The 25,001-nt window shown below is 52.3% G+C and overlaps 2 protein-coding genes across 4 annotated transcripts in view; both read right to left on the reverse strand.

Moving 5' to 3' along the window:
* Nucleotides 1-155: 155 nt before the first annotated feature.
* LOC146301646 (nuclear pore membrane glycoprotein 210-like) lies at nucleotides 156-18,707 on the reverse strand. Of its 3 annotated transcripts, none has more exons than XM_084668953.1 (39): nucleotides 18,153-18,702; nucleotides 17,821-17,987; nucleotides 17,509-17,640; nucleotides 17,013-17,091; nucleotides 16,685-16,835; nucleotides 16,359-16,491; nucleotides 16,075-16,221; nucleotides 15,774-15,839; nucleotides 15,525-15,631; nucleotides 15,169-15,309; nucleotides 14,944-15,081; nucleotides 14,697-14,852; nucleotides 14,379-14,622; nucleotides 13,598-13,743; nucleotides 12,903-13,121; nucleotides 12,348-12,530; nucleotides 8,632-8,779; nucleotides 7,437-7,507; nucleotides 7,212-7,316; nucleotides 6,983-7,084; nucleotides 6,776-6,904; nucleotides 6,505-6,632; nucleotides 6,120-6,315; nucleotides 5,717-5,896; nucleotides 5,193-5,273; nucleotides 4,965-5,087; nucleotides 4,407-4,553; nucleotides 3,884-3,969; nucleotides 3,626-3,800; nucleotides 3,286-3,497; nucleotides 2,563-2,783; nucleotides 2,280-2,416; nucleotides 2,069-2,192; nucleotides 1,782-1,934; nucleotides 1,400-1,653; nucleotides 1,036-1,246; nucleotides 814-930; nucleotides 542-616; nucleotides 156-339 (listed from the first exon to the last, which is right to left on the reverse strand). In XM_084668953.1, exons 1-39 carry the CDS (start codon nucleotides 18,323-18,325, stop codon nucleotides 233-235), a joined length of 5,664 nt encoding a protein of 1,887 aa, XP_084525079.1. In that variant the 5' UTR covers nucleotides 18,326-18,702; the 3' UTR covers nucleotides 156-232. The 3 variants fall into 3 exon arrangements, 2 of the variants coding, with proteins under 2 accessions (XP_084525079.1, XP_084525078.1); XM_084668952.1 differs by having other exon boundaries at nucleotides 156-342; XR_014726648.1 differs by lacking the exons at nucleotides 156-339; nucleotides 542-616; nucleotides 814-930; nucleotides 2,069-2,192 and having other exon boundaries at nucleotides 1,108-1,246; nucleotides 18,153-18,707.
* A 2,092-nt stretch (nucleotides 18,708-20,799) lies between these two features.
* kcnn3 (potassium intermediate/small conductance calcium-activated channel, subfamily N, member 3) overlaps nucleotides 20,800-25,001 on the reverse strand; it is a 37,489-nt gene continuing 33,287 nt past the window's right edge. Inside the window, exons 9-11 of the mRNA XM_084669179.1 lie at nucleotides 24,195-24,322; nucleotides 23,117-23,186; nucleotides 20,800-21,246 (exon numbers count right to left, since the gene is read on the reverse strand). Coding sequence (XP_084525305.1) covers nucleotides 20,800-21,246; nucleotides 23,117-23,186; nucleotides 24,195-24,322 — 645 coding nt within the window. The remainder of the gene's footprint in view (nucleotides 21,247-23,116; nucleotides 23,187-24,194; nucleotides 24,323-25,001) is intronic.

Here is a 25,001-nt window from a genome sequence, read left to right on the forward strand (position 1 = left end):
TGGTCAGGCCGATAGTCGGCATGGAAACGGGTCTATCACCGGGGGGGGGGGGGGGGCGGGACGGACTCTGGACTCTGGAGACTTAATCAGATAAAGGCCTAGACAATTATTTGGCTTTGAGGTGTATGTATGCTGACATGTGAATCTAGACAGTGTTGGAGTGCTGATGTAGACATGTTTAATCCAGGTAGAAGGCTGTGTGTGCTTCCTGACAGCCTGCTCCTGACGCGGCTCATCTGCTGCTCCAGAGCCAGTGGCGCCTGCGCACGTCCCTGTCAGCGCCTGCTGACGACATCCTGATCCAGGGAGAGAAGCACCCCGCCTGCCTGCTGGGAGCCGCTGCTGACACGTCACATGCAGTCATTTAGCAGACGCTCTTATCCAGAGACTTACAGTGAGGACAGGGACATTAAGTGTCTTGCCCAAGGACACGTCATTTGGCACGGCTGGGAATCGAACCAGCAACCTTCTGATTAATAGCCTGATTCCCTAACCACTCAGCCATCGGTGAAGAGGAGACGAGGTGTTGGCTAAGACGTACCTGAGGTGTCCGGAGGGCTGCTGGGCATGTAGACCACAGGGCACGTATGTAGGCGTGACAGGATGGAGCTGTACACTAACACGGAGCGAGAGAGGGAGAGAGAGGGACTTAATCACACCTCAGTGGAGTAGGCCTCACCACTGACTTGGGCAGCCATCTGTCTATCCCTGATTAGAAAGAACCACCCAGATTGTAACTTAACACACTAAATAAGAGCTTAAGTTGATTAGTCATGTGGTCAGAAGTCCTGGTACTGGGGGGTGAATCTGTACCTATGAACAAGGCAGCAGTGGTGACCAAAACCGCAAACACGGCAAACGTCAAGATGAGCTGGAAATCCACGAGCTGGAGAAGGGGACCTGACTCCAGACGGATCAAATCAGTTTCTCCTGGTGACACACACACCAACACACACACACACACCAACACACACACACATGAGATGTCTGCAGGGCTCATCTGTGTTCCGTCACTCTGCTCTGGGCCCCTCTCACCTTTCTCCACACGGTTGTCCGTGACAAAGGTCACCGTGACGACGTGTGTCTGTGGAGTCAGGCGGTTGTAGACGGTGACGTTGACGGGGCGGGGCAGACCCTGCCCCTCCATCCAGGAAGTGGAGGGATCGATGGACAGCACAAGGAGGGTGCCGTCTTGTTCTGATTGGCTAGGCTCAGACAGCAGTAAGAAGGGACTTTCACTGTGAAACTGAACACAGAAACACACACTAACAATACAACACATCTGCTTTCATTACTGTTAAGCTTTTGTCTTTTAGTTATTAACAAGCTTATATTGTCCCAAAGCCTAGGCCAGGGTAAGAGCATACAAGGGTGAGTGTGTGTGTGTGTGTGCACCCACCCTGAGAGCAGACAGCATGTCCTTGGTGCCCAGGACAGCCAGCTCTGCAGGCTGCTGGCTGGACAGGGAGAGGGTCGTCACGGGGCAGTGGAACGCCGGCAGGTAGGGCAGCTGCACCGGGCGTCCAGAGAGGAGAGGGAGAGGAGGCTGGCTCCGCAGGGAGGCAGACAGAGAGATGGAGAAGGAGAGGGAGGAGAGGAGGAGGAGGACAGGAGGGGTCTGGGGGGACACAGAGACCCTGCAGCTGTAGGCACCTGGACAGGAGAGGAGGGGAGAGAGGAGGGAGGAAGAGGAGGGGGAGAGAGAGAGTGCATCTTCATTCATCAGTGACTCGTTTATACGGGGAGGAGGGGAGGATGCTTCAGTACAGTTGTCTCTTCACCAGTGTCGTGGTCGTAGTGTGGCGAGGTGTTGAATACAGCCTGTAATGTGCTGAGCAGGAGGTAGGGGGCGATGAAGTGCAGAACACACTGTAACTCCTCCTCTGGATGAAGGCTCTTCTCGATGGCCTCTCTCTGGGACAGAGTGCACTGGGCTGAGAGAGAGAGGGAGAGAGGGAGAGAAGAGCGAAAGGGAGACAGAGAGAGGGAGTAAAAGTGGACATATTCCCTGTAACACGTAGATCACCACCAGCTGTAGATGCGCTGCTGTGTTGGGGGTGTGTCTGACCAGTGTTGGCCGGGCTGGTGTGCAGGTCCACAGGGACCCTGTAGTCTGGAGCCTTGGGCCAGTTGGTCAGGAAGACATCCCCAGGAGGAGAGAGGGACGGGGCGGCAGGGGACTCCACTGTCACCTGGTCAAACACCATCATGACCTGGACACTGTGTCACAGTGTCCCTCCCTCCCTCCCTCCCTCCCCCCCCCCCCCCTCCCTACCTACCTCTCTCAGGGCCTTCTGTCCTCCCTCCACTTTGTAGAACACAACCACTGTTCCAGAATGCTTTGCCAGCGCAGCCCCTGTTCCTGGGTCTATCTGCAGCACCTGATCAGATGACACGTACCACTGACCAGGCTGGCCTGGACGAGAGGGAGGGGGGAGGGAGGGAGGGAGGGAGGGAGGGGGGGAGGGAGGAACAGAGTGCTTAGTGCTGTGCATGTGTGTACATGTGTGTGTATGTATGTGTGTGTATGTATGTGTGTGTACGTGTGTGTGTATGTGCTACCGTGCTCTCCTGTGAGGGCGGTGCTGAAGCAGAGTGTGTCTCCAGGTGTGAGGGTGTGCGGGGGGGCAGAGATGGCCAGGAGCACGGCCAAGGGGGTGTAGTCACTGAGGGAGGGGTTGGTAGAGTCCCCCCTCACCCCCAACACTGTCACACCCTCCGACACCGTCTGAACCACAAACGAGTGACTGTCACAGCCTGGAGTCACCTGGAGCAGGTCGTCCCTGAGGAGGGCAGGACACCTGACAATACAGCTTACACTACCAACATGCTGGAGGAGTGTCTGGGACTGTGTTACCTGCTGGTGAGGAGGTGTGTGTGTGTGTTACTTGCTGGTGAGGAGGTGTGTGTGTGTGTTACCTGCTGGTGAGGAGGTGTGTGTGTGTGTTACCTGCTGGTGAGGAGGTGTGTGTGTGTGTGTTACCTGCTGGTGAGGAGGTGTGTGTGTGTGTGTTACCTGCTGGTGAGGAGGTGTGTGTGTGTTACCTGCTGGTGAGGAGGTGTGTGTGTGTTACCTGCTGGTGAGGAGGTGTGTGTGTTACCTGCTGGTGAGGAGGTGTGTGTGTGTTACCTGCTGGTGAGGAGGTGTGTGTGTGTGTTACCTGCTGGTGAGGAGGTGTGTGTGTGTGTTACCTGCTGGTGAGGAGGTGTGTGTGTGTGTTACCTGCTGGTGAGGAGGTGTGTGTGTGTGTTACCTGCTGGTGAGGAGGTGTGTGTGTGTGTTACCTGCTGGTGAGGAGGTGTGTGTGTGTGTTGTGTGCGTGGAACTGCTGTCCCAGGTGGTCGTAGTAGTGGGCCCTGACAGTGAAGCTCCACCCCAGGGGAAAGGCAGGAAAGCTGGCCCCGCCCACGCTGCTGGCCCCGCCCACGCTGCTGGCCCGGCCCACACCATACAGGGAGGACACGGTGAAGAGACGTATGAACCACACTGGAGACACCTGCAACACACACACACACGCCTCATCACCAACAGGCAACACACACAAACCTGACTACACACAAGCACATACACGAATGCATGTATAGAGACCACACACACACACACACACGCACACTCCACACTAACCCGGACACTGATGAACATGGTCTGGTTGAGGCCACACGTCTCCATAGCAACAACCTCCAACAGGGCCGCTCCTGTGTCCGGCCCCGCCCTGAGAACACCTTGGTCGTCCACGGTAACAAGCCCCTCCCCTTTCACACACTGACACAGGGCGTAGCGTACAGGGCAGATGGTGTCTCTGAAGCACACACACACACAATATTAGCATCCCAAAACAAACGTACAATAAATATGAGAGTAAATGACGCGTCAAACACTGACTTGTTGCTTTGTAAAGCGTAGTGAGAGTTAGGGGACATGAGGATTGATCTGGAGGTGCCAACCGTTAACTGCATCTCCTGGAACACCTGACACAGGCACAGACAGAGAGAGTCATCACAGAGGTCATGTGATGTCCAGAGAGAGAGAGAGAGAGAGTCATCACAGAGGTCATGTGATGTCCAGAGAGAGAGAGAGAGACAGGTACAGAGAGTCACCACAGAGGTCATGTGTTTTCCAGAGAGAGAGAGAGAGAGAGACAGAAACAGACAGAGAGAGAGAGATACGGAGAGAGAGAGACAGACACAGACAGAGAGAGAGAGAGAGTCACCACAGAGGTCATGTGATGTCCAGAGAGAGAGAGAGAGAGAGACAGACACAGACAGAGAGAGAGAGAGTCACCACAGAGGTCATGTGATGTCCAGAGAGAGAGAGAGAGAGAGACAGACACAGACAGAGAGAGAGAGAGTCACCACAGAGGCCATGTGATGTATCTTAAGTCAGTAAGGCTCAGTGTTGTTTCTACCAGTATGTGTATCTCATCTGTCAGCTGCTGGGGGCTGTCTGTGGTGTGATTGGCCAGTTGAACTGTCACTCTCAGGCTGGTTCTGCCTGCTGCACACGCCCTCACCAACACAGAGAAACCATGAGCAGCGGACACCGTCACACCTGCCTGCAACACACACACCCACATCTCAAACACACTTCCACAACCCTAACAAACAAGAGAGACATTGTGGAGTGAAGCAGCTAAGCTGGGTCTCTGAGTGTGTGTGTGTCTCACCTGTGTGTGTCTCACCTGTGTCTGTCTCACGTGTGTCTGTCTCTCCTGTGTCTGTCTCACCTGTGTGTGTCTCACCTGTGTGTGTCTCACCTGTGTGTGTCTCACCTGTGTCTGTCTCACGTGTGTCTGTCTCACCTGTGTGTCTCTCACCTGTGTGTGTCTCTCCTGTGTCTGTCTCACCTGTGTGTCTCTCACCTGTGTGTGTCTCTCCTGTGTCTGTCTCACCTGTGTCTGTCTCACCTGTGTGTGTCTCTCCTGTGTCTGTCTCTCCTGTGTGTGTCTCACCTGTGTGTGTCTCACCTGTGTGTGTCTAGCTTGTATCTCCAGTACTCCCAGTTTCCCCAGGCTCCAGTGGAACAGCAGTCCACTTCCCAGAGCCAAAGGGGTCTGACTGCTGTCACTGCCCATCACATACACTGGGATCTGGACACACACACACAAACGAAATGCCCAAATAAATAGTGAACAACAGAGGCGATAGAGGAGAAGGTCTGTGTGTGTGTCTGTCTGTGTGTCTGTGTCTCCTACCTCCGTTCCTACAGACAGTCTGACGAGAGGCGCCTGGATTCTGACCCCTGTGAGGTTAAACACCTCCACCTCCACCTCATCCTGACCAGAGATGGTACAGTCCACACATCAACCCCCAGAGATGGTACAGTCCACACATCAACCCCCCAGAGATGGTACAGTCCACACATCCTTCACTCAGGTACAAGTACAGATAATCATGTTTAAAAGGTAAAGTACTGACTGCGCTTTTTCACTCAAGTTTAAGTAAAGAATTGCGGGCTCTGACATGTACTTAAGTAAAATGTAGCCTTTCCTATTACCTGTTGGACCTCACATCATCACTTCAAAAATCCCTTATAATGTTCTTGTTGCCTTCGGCCTTGCTCCATGGTAGCTTTGTAATACTAGCTTACATTTGTTGTGCGTGATAGAAACTTTTTCTCAAAAAATCAACCTTTCCAAACCTTTTCCCCCAAGAAATATTTTTTCAACCTTTCAAACCAAGTTTACTTAACTTTTTTTTACAAACTTTGTGTGTGTACCTGTGCGAAGGTCAGCAGTGCTCCAGTGTCCTGGGAGACAGTCTGTAACGCCCCTCGGAGTTTGACCACACCCACCGCCATTCCACGCACCAATCCCGTATCTGTCACTATGGCGATGCGGCTGTCACTCACAGAAAACCCCACACTGGACTGGGGATGAGGCCCCCCCTCCCACTTCACCTGGTAACACAGGGATGGAGGACAGCAGGTGAGTGTGTCCTTACATGCAACCCTTTGATAACCAGGTTTATACCAGATATACCAGCTCTATCTGTGTGTGTGTGTCTATCTGTGTGTCTGTGTGTGTGTGTGTGTGTGAGTACCTGTGTGTATCTCTGTATCTCTGTGTGTGTATCTCTGTGTGTGTGTGTGTGTCTGTGTCTCTGTGTGTGTGTGTGTGTACCTGCCGTACGCTGCCCGTCCCCAACACCAGGCTGGGGGGCTGTAGGGTGAAGGGGGGGTACACCTGCAGCTGTCTGTGTGACGACCTACGGACACGCCCACCGCTGTCTACTGCAGACAGGTGCAGGCTGGCCACGCCCACGGCCACGCCCAGGACACGGAACCCCACAGACACACTGTCCAGCGGACCTGCAGGTCTACACACACACACACACACACACACACACACACACACACACACACACACACACACACACACATTTAGCAGCATATTAACATAAAACATGACTGGAACTGTCCCTAAATGTCCTTTTAACCAAACTCAAATGGTTAATGTAATGAACACACACACACACACATGCACAAACACACTCAGAGACACTTACTCCACTGTGACGATGGAGGAGGAAGGAGTTAGTCTGAGGTGCATCATGGGAAGGTAGCGATACAGGAAGGGCTGTTGGTTAGAGTCTAGAACACGCACTCGTACCAGGGCACTGTGCCCTATCTCCACCTGACACACACACACACACACACACACACACAGACAGAGGCACACAAACACACACACACACACACACACAGGCAGAGGCACACACATGGTCAAGGCATTTTGGCAGTTGCATATGGGTGCTGGTTTAAGGAGGGCACACTCACAATGTCAACAAAGTCGATCTGGAAGTCTCTGATGTCAGAGACGGCGAGGGAGGTCACGGCGGGGTCAGGTGAGGTCACACAGAGGTCGTAGGCCAGGAGGGAGGAGAGGCCAGCTTGAAGAGGAGAGACCTGAGGAACAACACACACACGTCAGTGAGTCAGGATTGTGTGTGTGTGTGTTTGGGTCAGGGTGTGTGTGTTTGCCACCTGTATGATGTTGCTGTGCTCCACGTAGGTGATGTTTGCCAGCTTTCTATCCTGCAGTCGAACCAGGAAGTATCCTGAACCCTGAACCACTGTCAGGTTCTCCTGGAGAGAGACACAGAGAGTGAGGCGGAGGTAAACAGAGAGAGGGAGAGAAACAGAGAGAGTACATCCATACATTTAGTTAGTGTTTCCCATAACCGGATGAGATGTGCGTGTGTGTGGTTCTCACGGTGACGTCAGGATGGTTGTATAAGGTCACAGCTCTTGTGCTCCACCTCAGGTCCTCCACCAGTCTGAGACGCACCGACCGCACCAGAGGAGAGGACCACATCACCTGCAGGACACAGGGTCAGTACACACACACACACACACACCATACAGACACCATACACACACAGACAGCGTGACAGACAGCGTGACAGACAGCGTGACAGACAGCGTGACACGTGCGTACCTGAGCAGGTGTGAGGGCCACTGCTACGGTCGCTGTCCCCGTGTGTCCGTGAGGGACGAGCCCCTGGCGACCTGACGCACAGAAAACCCCACATCTTTCACTACTGAAACACCCCACACCTTTCGCTACTGAAACACCCCACACCTTTCGCTACTGAAACACCCCACACCTTTCGCTACTGAAACACCCCACACCTTTCGCTACTGAAACACCCCACACCTTTCACTACTGAAACACCCCACACCTTTCACTACTGAAACACCCCACACCTTTCACTACTGAAACACCCCACACCTTTCACTACTGAAACACCCCACATCTTTCACTACTGAAACACCCCACACCTTTCACTACTGAAACACCCCACACCTTTCACTACTGAAACACCCCACACCTTTCGCTACTGAAACACCCCACATCTTTCGCTACTGAAACACCCCACACCTTTCGCTACTGAAACACCCCACACCTTTCGCTACTGAAACACCCCACACCTTTCGCTACTGAAACACCCCACACCTTTCACTACTGAAACACCCCACACCTTTCACTACTGAAACACCCCACACCTTTCACTACTGAAACACCCCACACCTTTCACTACTGAAACACCCCACACCTTTCACTACTGAAACACCCCACACCTTTCACTACTGAAACACCCCACACCTTTCACTACTGAAACACCCCACACCTTTCACTACTGAAACACCCCACACCTTTCACTACTGAAACACCCCACACCTTTCACTACTGAAACACCCCACACCTTTCACTACTGAAACACCCCACACCTTTCACTACTGAAACACCCCACACCTTTCACTACTGAAACACCCCACACCTTCCACTACTGAAACACCCCACACCTTTCACTCATCACTACTGATCATGATGAAGGTCAGGTTATCTAATTACCTTCTCCTGGGAGGGTTAGAATATAATTTCTACTAAATTTTTACTCTTTATTTCATTTATATCCTGGATACATGAACTCCTTTGTGACCCCACTAGCCCCAGGTGGTGACCCCACTAGCCCCAGGTGGTGACCCCACTAGCCCCAGGTCACACCAGTCACATTCACACCCACACTCCCCTGTGTTTACAGTTTGTTCTACAGACCGACTGCACAGTTTGAAGAGTAATGAAACGTGGATAACACACACACACACACACACACAGAGTATAGGCTGACCGCTGGTTGTGTGTGAGGACAGGGACAGAAGCGAGGGGTTGGAGGAGATCCACTCCAGTGAGCAGGAGCTGAAGTTGTCAAACTGCACCCCCTGTTGGTCAAACACCGCTAACTGCAGCTCTGCCTTCCTGCTGCTGGAGATAGAGAGCTGCGGAAAGAGAGAGGAGAGAGAGAGGAGAGAGGGAGGAGAGAGAGAGGAGAGAGGGAGAGAGGGAGGGAGAGAGAGAGAGGAGAGAGGGAGGAGAGAGGGAGGAGAGAGGGAGGAGGGAGGGAGGAGGGAGAGAGGAGAGAGGGAGGAGAGAGGGAGGAGGGAGGGAGGAGAGAGAGGAGGGAGGGAGGGAGGAGAGAGGGAGGAGAGAGGGAGGAGAGAGGGAGGGAGAGAGGGAGGAGGGGAAGGAGAGAGGGAGGAGAGAGGGAGGAGGGAGGGAGGAGAGAGGGAGGAGAGAGGGAGGAGGGAGGGAGGAGAGAGGGAGGAGGGAGGGAGGAGAGAGGGAGGAGAGAGGGAGGAGAGAGGGAGGAGGGAGGGAGGAGAGAGGGAGGAGAGAGGGAGGAGAGAGAGAGAGGAGAGAGGGAGGAGAGAGGGAGGAGAGAGGGAGGAGGGAGGGAGGAGAGAGGGAGGAGAGAGGGAGGAGAGAGGGAGGAGAGAGGCAGGAGGGAGGGAGGAGGGAGGGAGGAGGGGAAGGAGAGAGGGAGGAGAGAGGGAGGAGGGAGGGAGGAGAGAGGGAGGAGAGAGGGAGGAGAGAGGGAGGAGAGAGAGAGGAGGGAGGGAGGAGGGAGGGAGGAGAGAGGGAGGAGAGAGGGAGGAGAGAGGGAGGGAGAGAGGGAGGAGAGAGAGAGGAGAGAGGGAGGAGAGAGGGAGGAGGGAGGGAGGAGAGAGGGAGGAGGGAGGGAGGGAGGGAGGGAGGGAGGAGAGAGGGAGGAGAGAGAGAGGAGAGAGGGAGGAGAGAGGGAGGAGGGAGGGAGAGAGGGAGGAGAGAGAGAGGAGAGAGGGAGGAGAGAGGGAGGAGAGAGGGAGGAGGGAGGGAGGAGGAGGGAGGGAGGAGGGAGGGAGGAGAGAGGGAGGAGAGAGGGAGGAGAGAGGGAGGAGAGAGAGAGGAGGGAGGGAGGAGGGAGGGAGGAGAGAGGGAGGAGAGAGGGAGGAGAGAGGGAGGAGAGAGAGACTATAGGAGAGAGAGAGGAGAGAGGGAGGAGAGAGGGAGGAGGGAGGGAGGAGAGAGGGAGGAGGGAGGGAGGAGGGAGGGAGGAGGGAGGGAGGAGAGAGGGAGGAGAGAGAGAGGAGAGAGGGAGGAGAGAGGGAGGAGGGAGGGAGGGAGAGAGGGAGGAGAGAGAGAGGAGAGAGGGAGGAGAGAGGGACCTACTAGAGGGAGGAGGGAGGGAGGGAGGGAGGGAGGGAGGGAGGGAGGAGAGAGGGACGGAGAGAGGGAGGAGGGAGGGAGGAGGGAGGGAGGGAGGGATCCTAGGAGAGAGGGAGGAGAGAGGGAGGAGGGAGGGAGGGAGGGAGGGAGGGAGGGAGGGAGGGAGGGAGAGAGGGAGGAGAGAGGGAGGAGAGAGGGAGGGAGAGAGGGAGGAGGGAGGGAGGAGGGAGGGAGGGAGAGAGGGAGGGACTAGAGGGAGGGATGGAGAGAGGGAGGAGGGAGGGAGGGAGAGGAAGGAGAGAGCAGAGAGAGAGGAGAGAGGGGGGAGGGAGGAGAGAGGGAGGAGGGAGGTGAGAGGGAGGAGGGAGGGAGGGAGGGAGGAGGAGAGAGGGAGGAGAGAGGGAGGAGGGAGGGAGGAGAGACTGAGGGAGGGAGAGAGGGAGGAGGAGGGGAAGGAGAGAGGGAGGAAGGGAAAGAGAGAGCAGAGAGAGAGGAGAGAGGGGGGAGGGAGGGAGGAGAGAGGGAGGAGGGAGGTGAGAGGGAGGAGGGAGGGAGGGAGAGAGGGAGGGAGGAGAGAGGGAGGAGGGAGGGAGGAGAGAGGGAGGAGGGAGGTGAGAGGGAGGAGGGAGGGAGGGAGAGAGGGAGGATAGAGGGAGGAGGGAGGGAGGAGAGAGGGAGGAGAGAGGGAGGAGGGAGGGAGGAGAGACGGAGGAGAGAGGGAGGAGGGGAAGGAAAGAGGGAGGAGGGGAAAGAGAGACAGAGAGAGATGAGAGAGGGGGGAGGGAGGGAGGAGGGAGGTGAGAGGGAGGAGGAGGAGGGAGGAGAGAGGGAGGGAGGAGAGAGGGAGGAGGGAGGGAGGAGAGAGGGAGGGAGGGAGAGAGGGAGGAGGGGAAGGAGAGAGGGAGGAGGGAGGGAGGAGAGAGGGAGGAGAGAGGGAGGAGAGAGGGAGGAGAGAGGGAGGAGGGAGGAGAGAGGGAGGAGGGAGGGAGGAGAGAGGTGAGAGGGAGGAGGGAGGGAGGGAGAGAGGGAGGAGAGAGGGAGGAGGGAGGGAGGAGAGAGGGAGGAGAGAGGGAGGAGGGAGGTGAGAGGGAGGAGGGGAAGGAGAGAGGGAGGAGGGAGGGAGGAGAGAGGGAGGAGAGAGGGAGGAGGGAGGTGAGAGGGAGGAGGGAGGGAGGAGAGAGGGAGGAGAGAGGGAGGAGGGAGGGAGGAGAGAGGGAGGAGAGAGGGAGTAGGGAGGTGAGAGGGAGGAGGGGAAGGAGAGAGGGAGGAGGGAGGGAGGGAGGGAGGGAGGAGAGAGGGAGGAGAGAGGGAGGAGGGAGGGAGGAGAGAGGGAGGAGGGAGGTGAGAGGGAGGAGGGAGGGAGGAGAGAGGGAGGAGAGAGGGAGGAGGGAGGGAGAGAGAGGGAGGGAGAGAGGGAGGAGGGAGGTGAGAGGGAGGAGGGGAAGGAGAGAGGGAGGAGGGAGGGAGGAGGGAGGGAGGAGAGAGGGAGGAGAGAGGGAGGAGAGAGGGAGGAGGGAGGGAGGAGAGAGGGAGGAGAGAGGGAGGAGAGAGGGAGGAGGGAGGTGAGAGGGAGGAGGGGAAAGAGAGAGCAGAGAGAGAGGAGAGAGGGGGGAGAGAGGAGAGAGGGAGGAGGGAGAGAAGAGGGAGGAGGGAGGAAAGAGGGAGGAGAGGGGGAGGTGAGAGGAGAGGGTAAAGGAGAGAGGAGAGAGGAGGGGGAAGGAGAGAGGAGGGGGAAGGTCAGAGGGAGGAGAGAGATATACACATCATGCTGCAGGACAGAGTCTCAATAAAGGAAGCTAGTTGATGAGATATCTGTTTGGGACACCAAGTGAAATCCTATTGACACTATTCTACTATTTTCTATGCATTCTGTTTTATTCTATAATATAGTATTTTGTGGTGTTCTATTTGGATCTAGATCACTTACTGGAATCTCCCGGAACGGCCTGAAGTTAATTAATTTTCAAAGAAAGTGTGTGAAAAGCAGGTTCTAATTGTAATCAACACGTCTGAGCATGTGTGTGTGTGTGTGTGTGTGTGAGAGTGGGAGAAGGTGTGTGTGTTTCCTATATGCAGCACCTCTCTTCTTTCTCTCTCTGGAAAACCCCTCTAACACGACCACACTTAAGGGGTTGCTATAGAAACATCCCTTTTAGAGGACAACTGCAAGTAATCAGAGTGCCAAGCAGGTACATGTGTGTCTGACAAGAAGAGAAACAGAGGGAGAGAGAAGCAGGTATAGAGTGCAGGAGGGAGACAGCTTCAGACAAAAGTAGGATAATGACAGAGAGAAAGAGAGATGCAAGGAGAGACGCAGAGAGATACTGAGAATGACATGGTGGAAAAGAGAGAGAGACTCACTAGGCTGCCAGGGTACTGTGACTGAGGGCAGGGGTGGTCCTGGGAGGGAGGAGAGATGGAGGGAGGGAGGAGGGACAGAGAGAGAGAAGCGGGTGCGCTACAGTGCACCTTCACCCTGCTCTCCTCCACCACCGGATCCTGCTCCTGAACACCTGCTGTGTTCCCACTGCTGAACACAAACCACTACACACACACACACAGACACACACAAGCATGCTCAGACACACACACACACACACACACACATACAAGCAGGCTCACACAATCACTCTCACACACACACACACAAGCACGCTCAGACACACACACAGAAAAGAAAACACGATAATATATTGATCTAGTAACTGAGGCTTCAAAGGACAGAACAATAAAGTGCTACCACCAAGGACTGAACAAAGACTTGAACTAGAGTGCTGCTCCATTACCGACTAAAAGATTCAATATGTTTTCACAGCAAATTGTGCTTTCACTGGTATTTAACTGAGATCAACACACACACCCACACATACACACACTTGCACACACACCGACACATACACAACCACACACACACACCTGTTCTCCAAGAGCACGACAGGTGACCCGGTAGGTGTGCTGCTGGGTTTTCTGGGGCTCTGATTGGCTGAAAGCCTCCACCTCCAGCTCACCCCTCTCTCCCTCCATCCAGGTGTTGCTATGGAAATTCCCAGGGGCCAGGGGCCAGGGCTGGGGCCCCCCCACGAAGGTTAGGATCAGTGATGCACCCAGGGACAGGACCACCTCTGACACCAGGGCCTGGAGAGAGAGAGACAGAGATGAAGAGAGAGAGATGAAGAGAGAGAGAGACATGGACAAAAAGAGAGAGAGAGATGGAGAGAGAGAGAGAGAGAGAGATGGAGAGAGAGAGAGAAACAGAGAAATCGAGAGAGAGACATGGAGAAAGAGAGAGAGAGATGGAGAAAGAGAGAGACAGAGAGAGATGGAGAGAGAGAGAGATGGAGAAAGAGAGAGAGAAACAGAGAGAAAAATAGAATGGAGTAGAAAGACAGGGAGGGGTGGGGTGGGGTGGGGGAGGCAGAGGAGGAGCAGTCCTAGTGAGGAGACGATCTGGAGAGCCAGTCTCATGTTAGTGAACACTACTCTGTCCTGTGGATCATTACTGCCTCACTGTCTCCAGCCTGTCACACTACCCAGCACTGTGAAAAATAGGTCAATTACCAACCTTACACACTCTCTCTCTCTCGCACACACACCCTTGTCTCCCTACGTACCCGCAGAGGGCTGTGGGCGGCCAGGGTTGTCGTGGAGCTGATGTTGTAGTGTTCTGTTTCTATGGTGACGGTGAGGAGGGCGTGTCCCAGACTGACTGCCTCCATCTGCAGCCCTGCACAGGAGCTGGAGCCAGGACCTAGAGAGACTACACACACACACACACATCAGTCCATCAGCCAGTGCATATGAAGAGGGTGTGTTAATGGTAGCAACGCTATGCAGCTACAGGGACTGAGGAACTGTTAGAAGATAAGCTTTGAAGATGCAATCTCATTAATCAAGCACACACGCACATACACACACCCAAACACCTACACACCCACCGACACACACGTACACCCGCACACACACTGATCACATGAAAAGTGCGATATTGATCAGTTAATCCAGTCTTCCTAATGGAACTTGCAAATTGCTTTTGTGTTAGCGTGTAACACTCATGCCTGTGTATGTGTGTGTGTGTGTGTGTGTGTGTGTGAGGGGCAGGGAGGTGCTGACCCCATTGATTCAATCATCTCCTAATGGACTGTGGGTGAAATGAGTTAATTGATTCCTTCCTTCGGTAGAGGAAAACCACCAGCTATGAATCTTTATAGAGCCACACCCAGGCCTCTGGGCCGCCATGCCTAATGGGCACACAAGACTTCAACACTGAGTGGAGAACTGCTGACATGGTGACACGCTCCACCACAACCTTCACCCTCGTCAGGAACCTCCAAGCAGCTTCATGTGTGTGTGTGTGTGTGTGTGTGTGTAGAGAGAGAGAGGGGGGGGGCGTACCTGGTAGCAGTCTGAAGACCCCCTGGGGCTGAGTGGTCAGGTGGAGTCTCATCAGAGAGCAGTCTGTCACGGGCAGGAGAGGGCCTGGAGAGGAGGGCTGGTCCTGGGGCTGGAGGGGTGAGCTCTGGAGGGCCGGGGGCTGGTTCTCACCCCAGACAGCCAGGGGAAGAGTGATGGTTTCCCCCACCCTACAGTCACCTCTCTGGGGTAAGAGCTCCACACGGGCTGGCCTCAACACATACACCTGGAGGAGGGAGGGGACATGGAAGCAGCTGGAACTCTGGCTGTGTGTGTGTGTGTGTGTGTTAACACACTCACCAGGCCCGTGGCAGTGTGTAGAGGGTTGCGTGCGTCTGCTGCCTGGACTGTGGTTCGGCCCCGCCTCTTTCCAGCTAACACTTCCCCTTTTACTGTCACCACGGCAACGTGGTTGTCACTCACCGACCAGCTCAGAGTGCCACTGCCTCCATCCACCTGCACACACACACATGCGGTACATTATATAAACACACAAATGACATTTTTCACCCAGCTGACATTTGGACCCTCTCATCTTCACACACACCTGAACAAGGTGCTGATAGAGCTGTCCCTCTGGTTGCCAGGGAAACACCAGGACGGGGGGGCGCAAGGTCAGGGGCTCAAAGACCTCCACTTCCTGATGGGCTCTGATTGGTGGGATGAGTTGCACCGCCTGCCCGTCCTGCAGAGAGAGAAGAGGAGGGTACCAAATGTTTCCAGTATAATTATGTGTGCGTGTGTACGCAAGTGTGAGTGTGCATGCGTGTACCTCGGTGTGGATTGTGAACAGGGACGCTCGTATGGTGCAGTGTCCTGTCACCAGTGTCTCCACCACATGGTAGGAGTGGTTAAAGGAAGACTCCACCACATGGAAGAGCCAATCACAGATCTCCACAGTCATCACCACATTCTGAGAGAGAGAGAGAGAGAGAGAGAGAGAGAGAGAGAGAGAGAGAGAGAGAGAGGGAGAGAGGGAGAGAGAGAGAGAGAGAGAGAGAGAGAGAGAGAGAGAGAGAGAGAGGCAGTGTGAGAGGAAGATCACCTTTGGCACAGTTGTCAGAGGAACAGACTATCATAGAGTCTGAGGCGCCGCCACAATTTGGCCTGTCACCATAGCAATGTTACCTGTGACAGGTGTGCTATATGCCCTTGTTGGTCGTGAACACACACAGACAGCCGATACTGACGTCCGCTCTCCAGAATCCACCTGTCCTCCTCCTCCACAGAGAGGGCTGCACACACACACACACCCCACACACACACACCCCACACACACACACCCCACACACACCCCACACACACACACACACACACACCATGAAACCCTGTCAGCTGTGCTGCGCCTGTGGCTCTCCCAGAAACACGAGCACTCACTCAGATAGCTGGGCTCCACCACAAACACGCCGCGCTGAGGCAGGGAGTTTGGGCGCCCAGGGACACCTGGACAGGGCACTGAGGAAACACACGCTGACAACACTCCCCATGTTGTGTGTGTGTGGACTTGTTTATAGTCATCCTTGTGGGGACAGGGCCCCAAGGAATAGTACAACAAGAAAAATGTGAAACCTGTGGCGACATGTTCTTGGTTCAAGCACTTTTTCTAGGGAGTTTTAAGTGTTAGGGTTAGAGAAAACCAGCTTTGGAATGGGAGAGGCTTGAGTGTTAGTAAGGATACTGGGGTGTTTCAGGGACAGCGTGGCATGGCCCAGCTGAACAGCAGTGACAGTGGCTGTTTCCTGGTTGATGGTGACCACATCATCCTGCCCTTCATCAAGGTCTCTTACAACGACCAACTCGTACCCCCCGACACCTAGGACCACATCTGAAAAACACAGAGAGAGAGGGAGAGAGAGGGGGGAGAGAGAGAGAGAGACAGAGAGAGAGTGAGAGAGGATGATCTGTTAACAAAGTCCTGCTCTACAGGTAACAACTCCCAGAGTTCCATCTGTTCTGGCTCACCTGTGCGAGCGTCGTACACCGTCTTCCAGACACGGTAGGAGAGGGAGGAGCCAAGCAGCAGGTACGTGTCGTGGGCGGGGCTTAGGTAAAGCCTGTCAGTCACTGATAGGATCACCGTCACTGGCTCCACCCCCTAGAGAGAGGTGCACACAAACACAGTGAAACGCAGGTGTTTATACTGTAGGTTGACAGTTTAGCTTCAGACAGAACAACATCCACTTTCCTGTCAGTGGAGGATCAGTGTGCACACAGGATGGAGGGCGTGTGGGCATTCACAGGATGGAGGGCGTGTGGGCATTCACACCCGTATCGCTGCACTTCCTCACCTTGTACTCTGAATCGGCGAGCGAGACTCGGACCTGAGCCACCCCACTCCTGACCCCCTCCAGCAGGACCCGGTCCCCCCTCCGGCCAGCTTCCTCCAGGGACAGGATGTGACGAGGAGGACAGTATCCCGCCTCCGAGAATCGTACAAACCTGCAGGGGTAAACAGCAGCCCCTCACGCACCGACGCAATGGAGGTTCTAACGCCATGACGTTCACGTCTCTCCGTTTCATCCTGCCTCCCTCCCTCGCTCCTCGCCTGCCTCCCTCGCTCCTGCCTCCCTCCCTCCCTCGCTCCTGCCTCCCTCCCTCGCTCCTCGCCTGCCTCACCTCGTGATGTCCGCTGCGTCTGCATCCTTGACTGACACCCACTGAAACTGCAGCCCTGCCAGACTACTGAAGGTGTTCCCTAACACAAAACAGGAAGAATGAGAGAGAAAGAGTGTCACAGAGAGAGACAGAGTGTAAGAGAGAGACAGAGTGTAAGAGAGAGACAGAGTGTAAGAGAGAGGAGGTGACTGACAGATGTCTGTCAGAGGATTTAAGAACCGAGTTATATCACACCTGTGATCGATTAATCTTACTATCCCATTACTTCTGAATATAAATAACCCATATAGCGTATTTATATTGTATAAATATGTATTTACACCCACATTTTCATGATTTACTCTGAGTTTTATCCATTTTCCACATTCTCTCACGCACCCCCTGTGGTACATCAGCTTACCCCTAGGGATTAGTGTAGTTTAGAAACACAGGATTGTCAGAATAGAAGGCTTGTTAATAGATTTACTGCAGCTGAGAACTTATCAAGGGAAGGCACCTCCTGAGTCCAGCGCCACAACGGACAACTGGAGGGGCGGGTCATCCGTGAACAGCTGGCGTGTCGTCGTGACAACACGAATCTGGTGAATGTGATCGATGTGGACGTCACAGCGCAGTGTGTGGCCTGTGACTGGAAGGAAGTGGGGGGGAGGTTAGATTCACAAAGACCGAACAGCCTTCCTATCCTGTCTGTCTGTGTTTCTTAGGCCTCTCTCTCACAGGGACTCTGCCCTCCTTTTTCTACTGGTCCGTCTCTCTCTTTATGCCCCTTCCTCTCCATCTCTCTTCTCTTCCCTTGCTTCTGTCTCACCAGTGTCTTGGCCCTGTATGAGGCTGGCCCCACGGCTGGTCTCAAGTGGAGTGTGTGACAGGCTGGACACTATTGCCTGCTGGCTACAGGCAGAAGACGGAAGGAGGGAGGGAGGCTTGGTTGCAGAGACTGGCTGGACACTGACTGCATCGGGATTTGAAGACAGCCTGAAAACGATGCATATAAACACATTTGAAATTATGTTGCTGTTAAGACGCATTCAAACGAACGCATATCTACTCATAACATAACTTGTCCCTCGGTGTAATGAAGATTATTGTAGCGTCGTTAATCGTTAAATGAGATATTTTGAAAAGACGTCCTTCACTCACCATGTATAACAACCTCTTTCTACTGTCAGAGTAAAATCGACATGGACCTCAGTAGAACGGGGCAACAGTAATTTCGGAACATTCAACTTTGTGCACTGACTCAAGGCAATAACAGTTAAAGTAAAAATAAAAAGTTGACATATTACTCTTGATTTAAAAACAAGTCTTGCCATTATCCTATAAATACATTGTCAGTTTCCAAGTGTCATTTTCGAATATATTCAAACGCTTCTTTTGGGCCGTCCTCGTCGATGTTAACAGCGTTTTCGAATGTTTGTATGTCCTGGTCGGCAAGCTAGCTAGCACAGCAGCTAGCAACCGACAGAAACGCAAAGTAAAATTTGTTGTGTCACATATAGCTAAAAAGTTTGTTACGACTCGATTGAACTTGTTTGTGGTAAATAAATTCCCCCAGCAAAATATTATGGTAACAAGAAAATATGTTAGCCACGCTAATTGTCAAAAACTGAGTTTGAGCTAGAATGATGGAAGGGATGACAAGAGGATGAAATAATGTCGGTCAGGTAGACCTACAGTAATGTACCAATAATACCAAAGTTCATTCTCAGGCAAAAATAAATAAACAAGAGAACACGGAGAACAAGGACAGCACACAGACACGGTTATGTTATATAGATATATACTTTAATAATTCTCTCTGGTAAAATAAAATTACAAAATAATTTCAACCTCAAACGCATAAACCTCCCTATTCCGTAAATTTATTATTAAAGTTTTTAGTAATACATTTATCATAATTGTCATAACAATGAGAAGAATACTATAGTATAATAATATTAGATATATCAGCTAACTGCGTCTAATCGTAATGGTAGAAAAGACTAAAAGCAATACAAAGCTAGGTTAAGTAACAGCTTAATTTACAATATTCCAAGCATATGTTATTCAGTATTCCGGCCACAGGATGTCACTATAAGACAGTTTCAAAATGGTCTCCATAGAAATAGATTGGATAACTGTTTAGTCTCTTTTCCCATCACAACACTGTCATTATTCACTCAGATTCTCTTCCATTATTCCACGCCTTTCATGAGCAACTGTACCTTCAAAGCAGTGTGATGCTTAACCAAGTTTATGTTCCTTATTTGTCGTTTACACGTCCATCTTTTTTCTCTGGCTCTGAAAGGTATTGTCCATTAAGCAATAAGCCCACTTCCAGATTCTCGGTTATTCCCTTAAAATCAGGGTCAGGAGATCCGCAACGACTCTTTCCATCTCTGGTCCCTGGTGACAGGTCCTCCATATTGGTTCATTTGAGAGAGAGAGCACTTTGGTAGCAAAGATTGTGTGTGTATATAAGTGTGTCTGTGTGTGTGTTTAATGTTAGTTAAACGTATATGTGTGCATGCTGTGTGTATGCGTGTGCATGTGAGAGCGTGTGTCTAGAGTCGCATGCATGTGTTTGTTGGCGTGTGTTTGAAATGTACAGTACATCCAACATAACAGTAGTTAGTTGTTTGGAAACGTGGGCTTATATATGGCAACAGTATTCCGTTGGAGCGACACCATCATGTGTCAGCATGGAGTCTAAATTACTCGGCAGTGAATTCTTTTTCAATTTGATTTAGTGCATTGTGGCTTGGCAGTGCAGGCTTCAATAAACGGTCTGGTGATCTAGTGCATCGTTGTTTAAGTTATAGGTACTTGTGACAGATTGTGTATGTGTATGTATATATGTGTGTATATATGTGTGTATATATGTGTGTATATATGTGTGTATATTGCATGAAAGCTGTGTTGACAACAAGAGTTGCATGTTATGTGCAAAATGTCGGATGTGTATCAACGGTAAGTGTGTGTGTGTGTGTGTGTGCCACTAGTTTGTATTGTGTTCATATTGATTAAACCTCTAGTTAAAGGGATGCTCGTTAACACACAATTAGCAGTTAGAAAATACATTTCAAGGATAAAAAGTCATTGTCATTAATTCCTGATGGATGCAAACATAGAGGGAGAGAGAGATGAAATGAGAGACATTTTCTTGTAATTAGAGTGGATTCCATTTAAGAATACTGCGTTCATCAAATTTGTCCTCATTCTTTCTCTGTACCACTTCCAGTTCCACACCAGCTCTGTGTGTTGTTTCTACATCGCACACTGACAAACTAACCAAACTACTCTTTTTATCTCTCTATCTACACTTCCTAGTATCTTCAAAAGTCCTCCTCATCCTTATCTGCCATTCAGAAAGTGCAATTACTTCCGTCCATGTCTTAACTCTCCTCCCCCTTTCTCACCTATCAACCATCTCTATCTCTCTACCTCCACTTTGCAGAAGATTGTTTCTTGTCCCATCTTCTCTCTTTCTTTTCTTTCTTCACCCTTCTATCCTACTCTTCATCTTCTATAGCAGGAGGTACTGGGGTTAGGATCCTTCCTCCATCCTTCCCCATCTCCCTCCCTCCCCATCTCCCCCCCTCCCTCCCTCCCTCCCTCCCTCCCTCCCTCCCTCCCTCCCTCCCTCCCTCCCTCCCTCCCTCCCTCCCTCCCTCCCTCCCTCCCTCCCTCCCTCCCTCCCTCCCTCCCTCCCTCCCTCCCTCCCTCCCTCCCTCCCTCCCTCCCTCCCTCCCTCCCTGCCTCCCTCCCTCCCTGCCTCCCTGCCTCCCTGCCTCCCTCCCTCCCTCCCTCAGCCAGGAGGGCCAGTGTTAGAACATGGACTAGTCTCCTTGCTCCCCTCTGCTGTCTGCACTGGCTGGGCTGCCTGTTGTGTGTCTAGGACCAAGACAGGGGCTGAGGCTGAGGATGGGGCTGGGGCTGGGGCTGAGGCTGTGCCAGGTGACAGGACAGGGTTTGGAGGTGGGGCCTGGGTCTGGACTGGTGCCAGTGGAGCTGGGGTCAGGGGAACCATGGTGCCCAGACCAGGCCCCCCTCTCCAGTCCCGGGCGTCCCTCTCTCGGAGCAGGTGGAGGAGGGCGGCGTGCTGGGCGCTCAGGGTGGCTGACAGGTGGGCAGGCAGGGCTGTAAAGCCGGCAGTGAGCTGCTCCACTCTCTGCTCCAGAGACAGCATCTGACGCTCCAGGTCCTCACTGCGGTCGTTCAGCTCCGACATCAGCTCGTACATCACACTCTGCATCTGGGAGGGTCCACAGGAGGGAGGGGGGGGGTTCATGGCCTATATACCTATGTAACACCCTTTGGTGGTGAGATGGTGGGGGCAGTTACATCACTTATAGTAATAACAGTGTTCTAATCTTTTTGTCTTTGTTCTGGGACAACCAACGTTGCGGTCCAATAAATGTTCTTGAATTGAATTAGGAGAGAGCAATGGTCGGTGAGCAACAGAGAGAGAGAGAGAATAAGAGATAAAGAGAGAGAGAATGATGGAGAGATAAAGAGAGAGAGAATGATGGAGAGATAAAGAGAGAGAGAATGATGGAGAGATAAAAAGAGAGAATAACAGAGATAAAAAGAGAGAGAATGATAGAGATAAAAATAGAGAATGATGGAGAGATAAAAAGAGAGAGAGAGTAGAAAGAGCGAGTGCGAGACAGGAAATCCTGGATGTGGGCGTTCATCATAAAGGAGGAGAAGAGTGAGAGAGCCGGCGTGTCCCTTGCCCATCGTCATAGCAGCCGTAACCATGGTAAACCCACAAGTGGCCGATTGAGATGGAATCATCAGAAAATATGTGGGGCACAAACACATGCCCACACACACATGCACACGTCCACACACACATGCACACACACACACACATGCACACGTCCACACACACATGCACACGTCCACACACACGTACACACACAGAGACAACCACTCACACATATATGCAAACGCACAACATAGACACACAGAGAAACACAAGACTCCCACAAATAATCACACACAAACATTTGCACACACACCATCGTTACACACACAAACAGCAGATAGAAATTCTCCCTCATACACCCACACAGGAACAGACAGGAGAGTGTCCCTCCTCTCCTCCTCGCTCTCTCACTCACTCATCCCTCTTCTAACACTTGTTCTGGTTGCTAGGAGACCCAAAGCCACGGAAACAGGCAGGGTCAGCATGGAAACAGAGGACTACTGATATATATCAGGGCGCAGGTATGTGTTTTGGTCTGGACTTAAAGGTATGGAGAATGCGAAGTTATGTCACTGTAGGTTAACGATAAGTCACGCCTTGTTGCATATTTGCAGGCTACACGCCCTTTCCAGCCGGCCAGTCATAATATAGGAACTTAAATTCCCATAGCTCCTGCCTTAATATCTTCGCCGTCCAATCACCAATTTTATTTCTGAACACTGCCAGATACTCGTGACAACATAAACTAAAAGCACATTGAATTGGTTAAGGGGTTAATGGGCGTGAGTTAATAAATGTATGGTTATCCATCTTTTGCCTAAGCAGAGTCAGAGGATACCATGGCATGGGAGTTTTCCATTTGAAGCACTACATCTAACACTACTGGTAAACTATGTGGGCACACAAGTGCGAGCAAGATCAACCCTAAACATGCTGTGTCTCCCTTTCAGGGGGAGGCTACCCCCCGATCTAGCTAGCTCTAACCCTAACCTTCACCCTCGTGGGAACAATAAAACTAAGCAAACTAACATCCAACACTACACATATCAAAAGAAAAGAGTTCAACAATATTAACTTAAACAATGCTTCCGTGAACAAAATGAACCCCCCAACTAAGTCCCCTTCTGTATGCCTCAAGGCATGCTGAAAACCTAGAGGGCCGTATGTTGTTTGCCGTACATCAGTATGGTGTATTGTCAACTTTGCATTCTCTATTGTCCATGTTGTTCTGTCTGCGTGCATGGGGCAGTGTGTGTGCATGGGGCAGTGTGTGTGTGTGGTTGTGTGTGTGTGTGTGTGTGGTTGTGTGCGTGTGGTTGTGTGTGGTTGTGTGTGGTTGTGTGTGTGTGTGGTTGTGTGTGGTTGTGTGTGGTTGTGTGTGTGGTTGTGTGTGGTTGTGTGTGTGTGTCACCTTTGACAGATCCACCAGTGTGTTGGCCTGATCGCTCAACTTTCTCTGCTCCATCTTCACACTGCGTAATCTGCAACACACACACACATCACAGAACATTCGGACAGGATTTCGCCTTAGCAACCATGGAGGGAGGGGACACTGTTGCTACAGCTGTGAGTTTGCATTAACAGAAGCAGTCTGTGTGTGAGCCTACACTGGCTTTGTGAGTCTGTCTGTCTGTCTGTCTGTCTGTCTGTCTGTCTGTCTGTCTGTCTGACTGTCTGTCTGTCTGTCTGTCTGTCTGTCTGTCTGGGTGTCTGTCTGTCTGTCTGTCTGTCTGTCTGTCTGACTGTCTGTGTCTGTCTGTCTGTCTGGGTGTCTGTCTGTCTGGGTGTCTGTCTGTCTGTCTGTATGGGTGTCTGTCTGTCTGGGTGTCTGTCTGTCTGTCTGTCTGTCTGTGTGTGTGGGTCTGTGTGTGTCTGTCTGTCTGTCTGTCTGGGTGTCTGTCTGTCTGTCTGTCTGTCTGTCTGGGTGTCTGTCTGTCTGTCTGTATGTGTGTCTGTCTGGGTGTCTGTCTGTCTGTCTGGGTGTCTTTCTGTCTGTCTGGGTGTCTTTCTGTCTGGGTGTCTTTCTGTCTGTCTGTCTGGGTGTCTGTCTGTATGTCTGTGTGTGTGGGTCTGTCTGGGTGTCTGTCTGTCTGGGTGTCTGTCTGTATGTCTGTGTGTGTGGGTCTGTGTGTGTCTGTCTGTATGTCTGTGTGTGTGGGTCTGTCTGGGTGTCTGTCTGTCTGGGTGTCTGTCTGTATGTCTGTGTGTGTGGGTCTGTGTGTGTCTGTCTGTATGTCTGTGTGTGTCTGTATGTCTGTGTGTGTGGGTCTGTGTGTGTGTATGGGTCTGTCTGTGTGTGTGGGTCTGTGTGTCTGTGTGTGTGGGTCTGTGTGTGTGTGGGTCAGTGTGTGTGGGTCTGTGTCTGTCTGTCTGGGTGTCTGTCTGTGTGTGTGTGGGTCTGTGTGTGTGTGTCTGTGTGTGTGTGTGTGTGCGTCTGTGTGTGTGTGTCTGTGTGTGTGTCTGTGTGTGTGTGTGTGTGTGTGTCTCACTGGTGGATGGCCTGCAGGAACTTCCTCTGATGTTTGCGGACTCTGGAGTGGTCGATCTTCTTCTGCAGTTTGGTGTGTTTGTAGATGAGCCATGTCTCCCTCAGTACGTTGGCCGCCGCGTTCTTTATCTGCACACAAACAATCCCAGCACGGCATTAGCAACAGGTAGTCCCTGGAAACCTAGCACGGCAACAGGTCTAACCCCACCCCCCACCCCTCAGTCTCCATCTCCAGCTATCTCTTAATGCCTCTCTCTCTGTCTCTCTCTATCTCTCTATGTGTCTCTCTCTCTGTCTCTCTGTCTCTCTGTCTCTCTCTCTCTCTCTCTCTCTCTCTCTCTCTCTCTGTGTCTCTCTCTGTGTCTCTCTCTGTGTCTCTCTCTCTGTCTCTCTCTCTCTCTCTCTCTCTCTCTCTCTCTCTCTGTGTCTCTCTCTCTCCTCTGCTGTTCCACCTCACATAGACAAAGCATTGTTCCTCTGTCATGAGAAGAATAATGGGCTTCATTCTCTCTCTCTGGCCCTCTCTTTATTTCTCTCTTCATCTCTCTCTCTTTCTGTCTCACACACACACAAACACTCTTATGTACACACACACACACACACACTTGCTGATGCTATTCATGCTAAGATTAACAACCGTATCTTGGGGGAGGGCCATCAGTGTGAAATGAGAAACGTGTTTGTGTGGTAAGCCGACACAGCAGACCCAGCGGGCTGTGACTGCAGTTGACTGCAGCGCTGCTGACCCCAGTAGGCTGTGACTGCAGCTGACTGCAGCGCTGCAGACCCCAGTAGGCTGTGACTGCAG

Source organism: Hypomesus nipponensis, chromosome 2 (genome assembly GCF_054491055.1).
Source record: "Hypomesus nipponensis isolate SF chromosome 2, ASM5449105v1, whole genome shotgun sequence".
NCBI lineage: Eukaryota > Metazoa > Chordata > Actinopteri > Osmeriformes > Osmeridae > Hypomesus > Hypomesus nipponensis.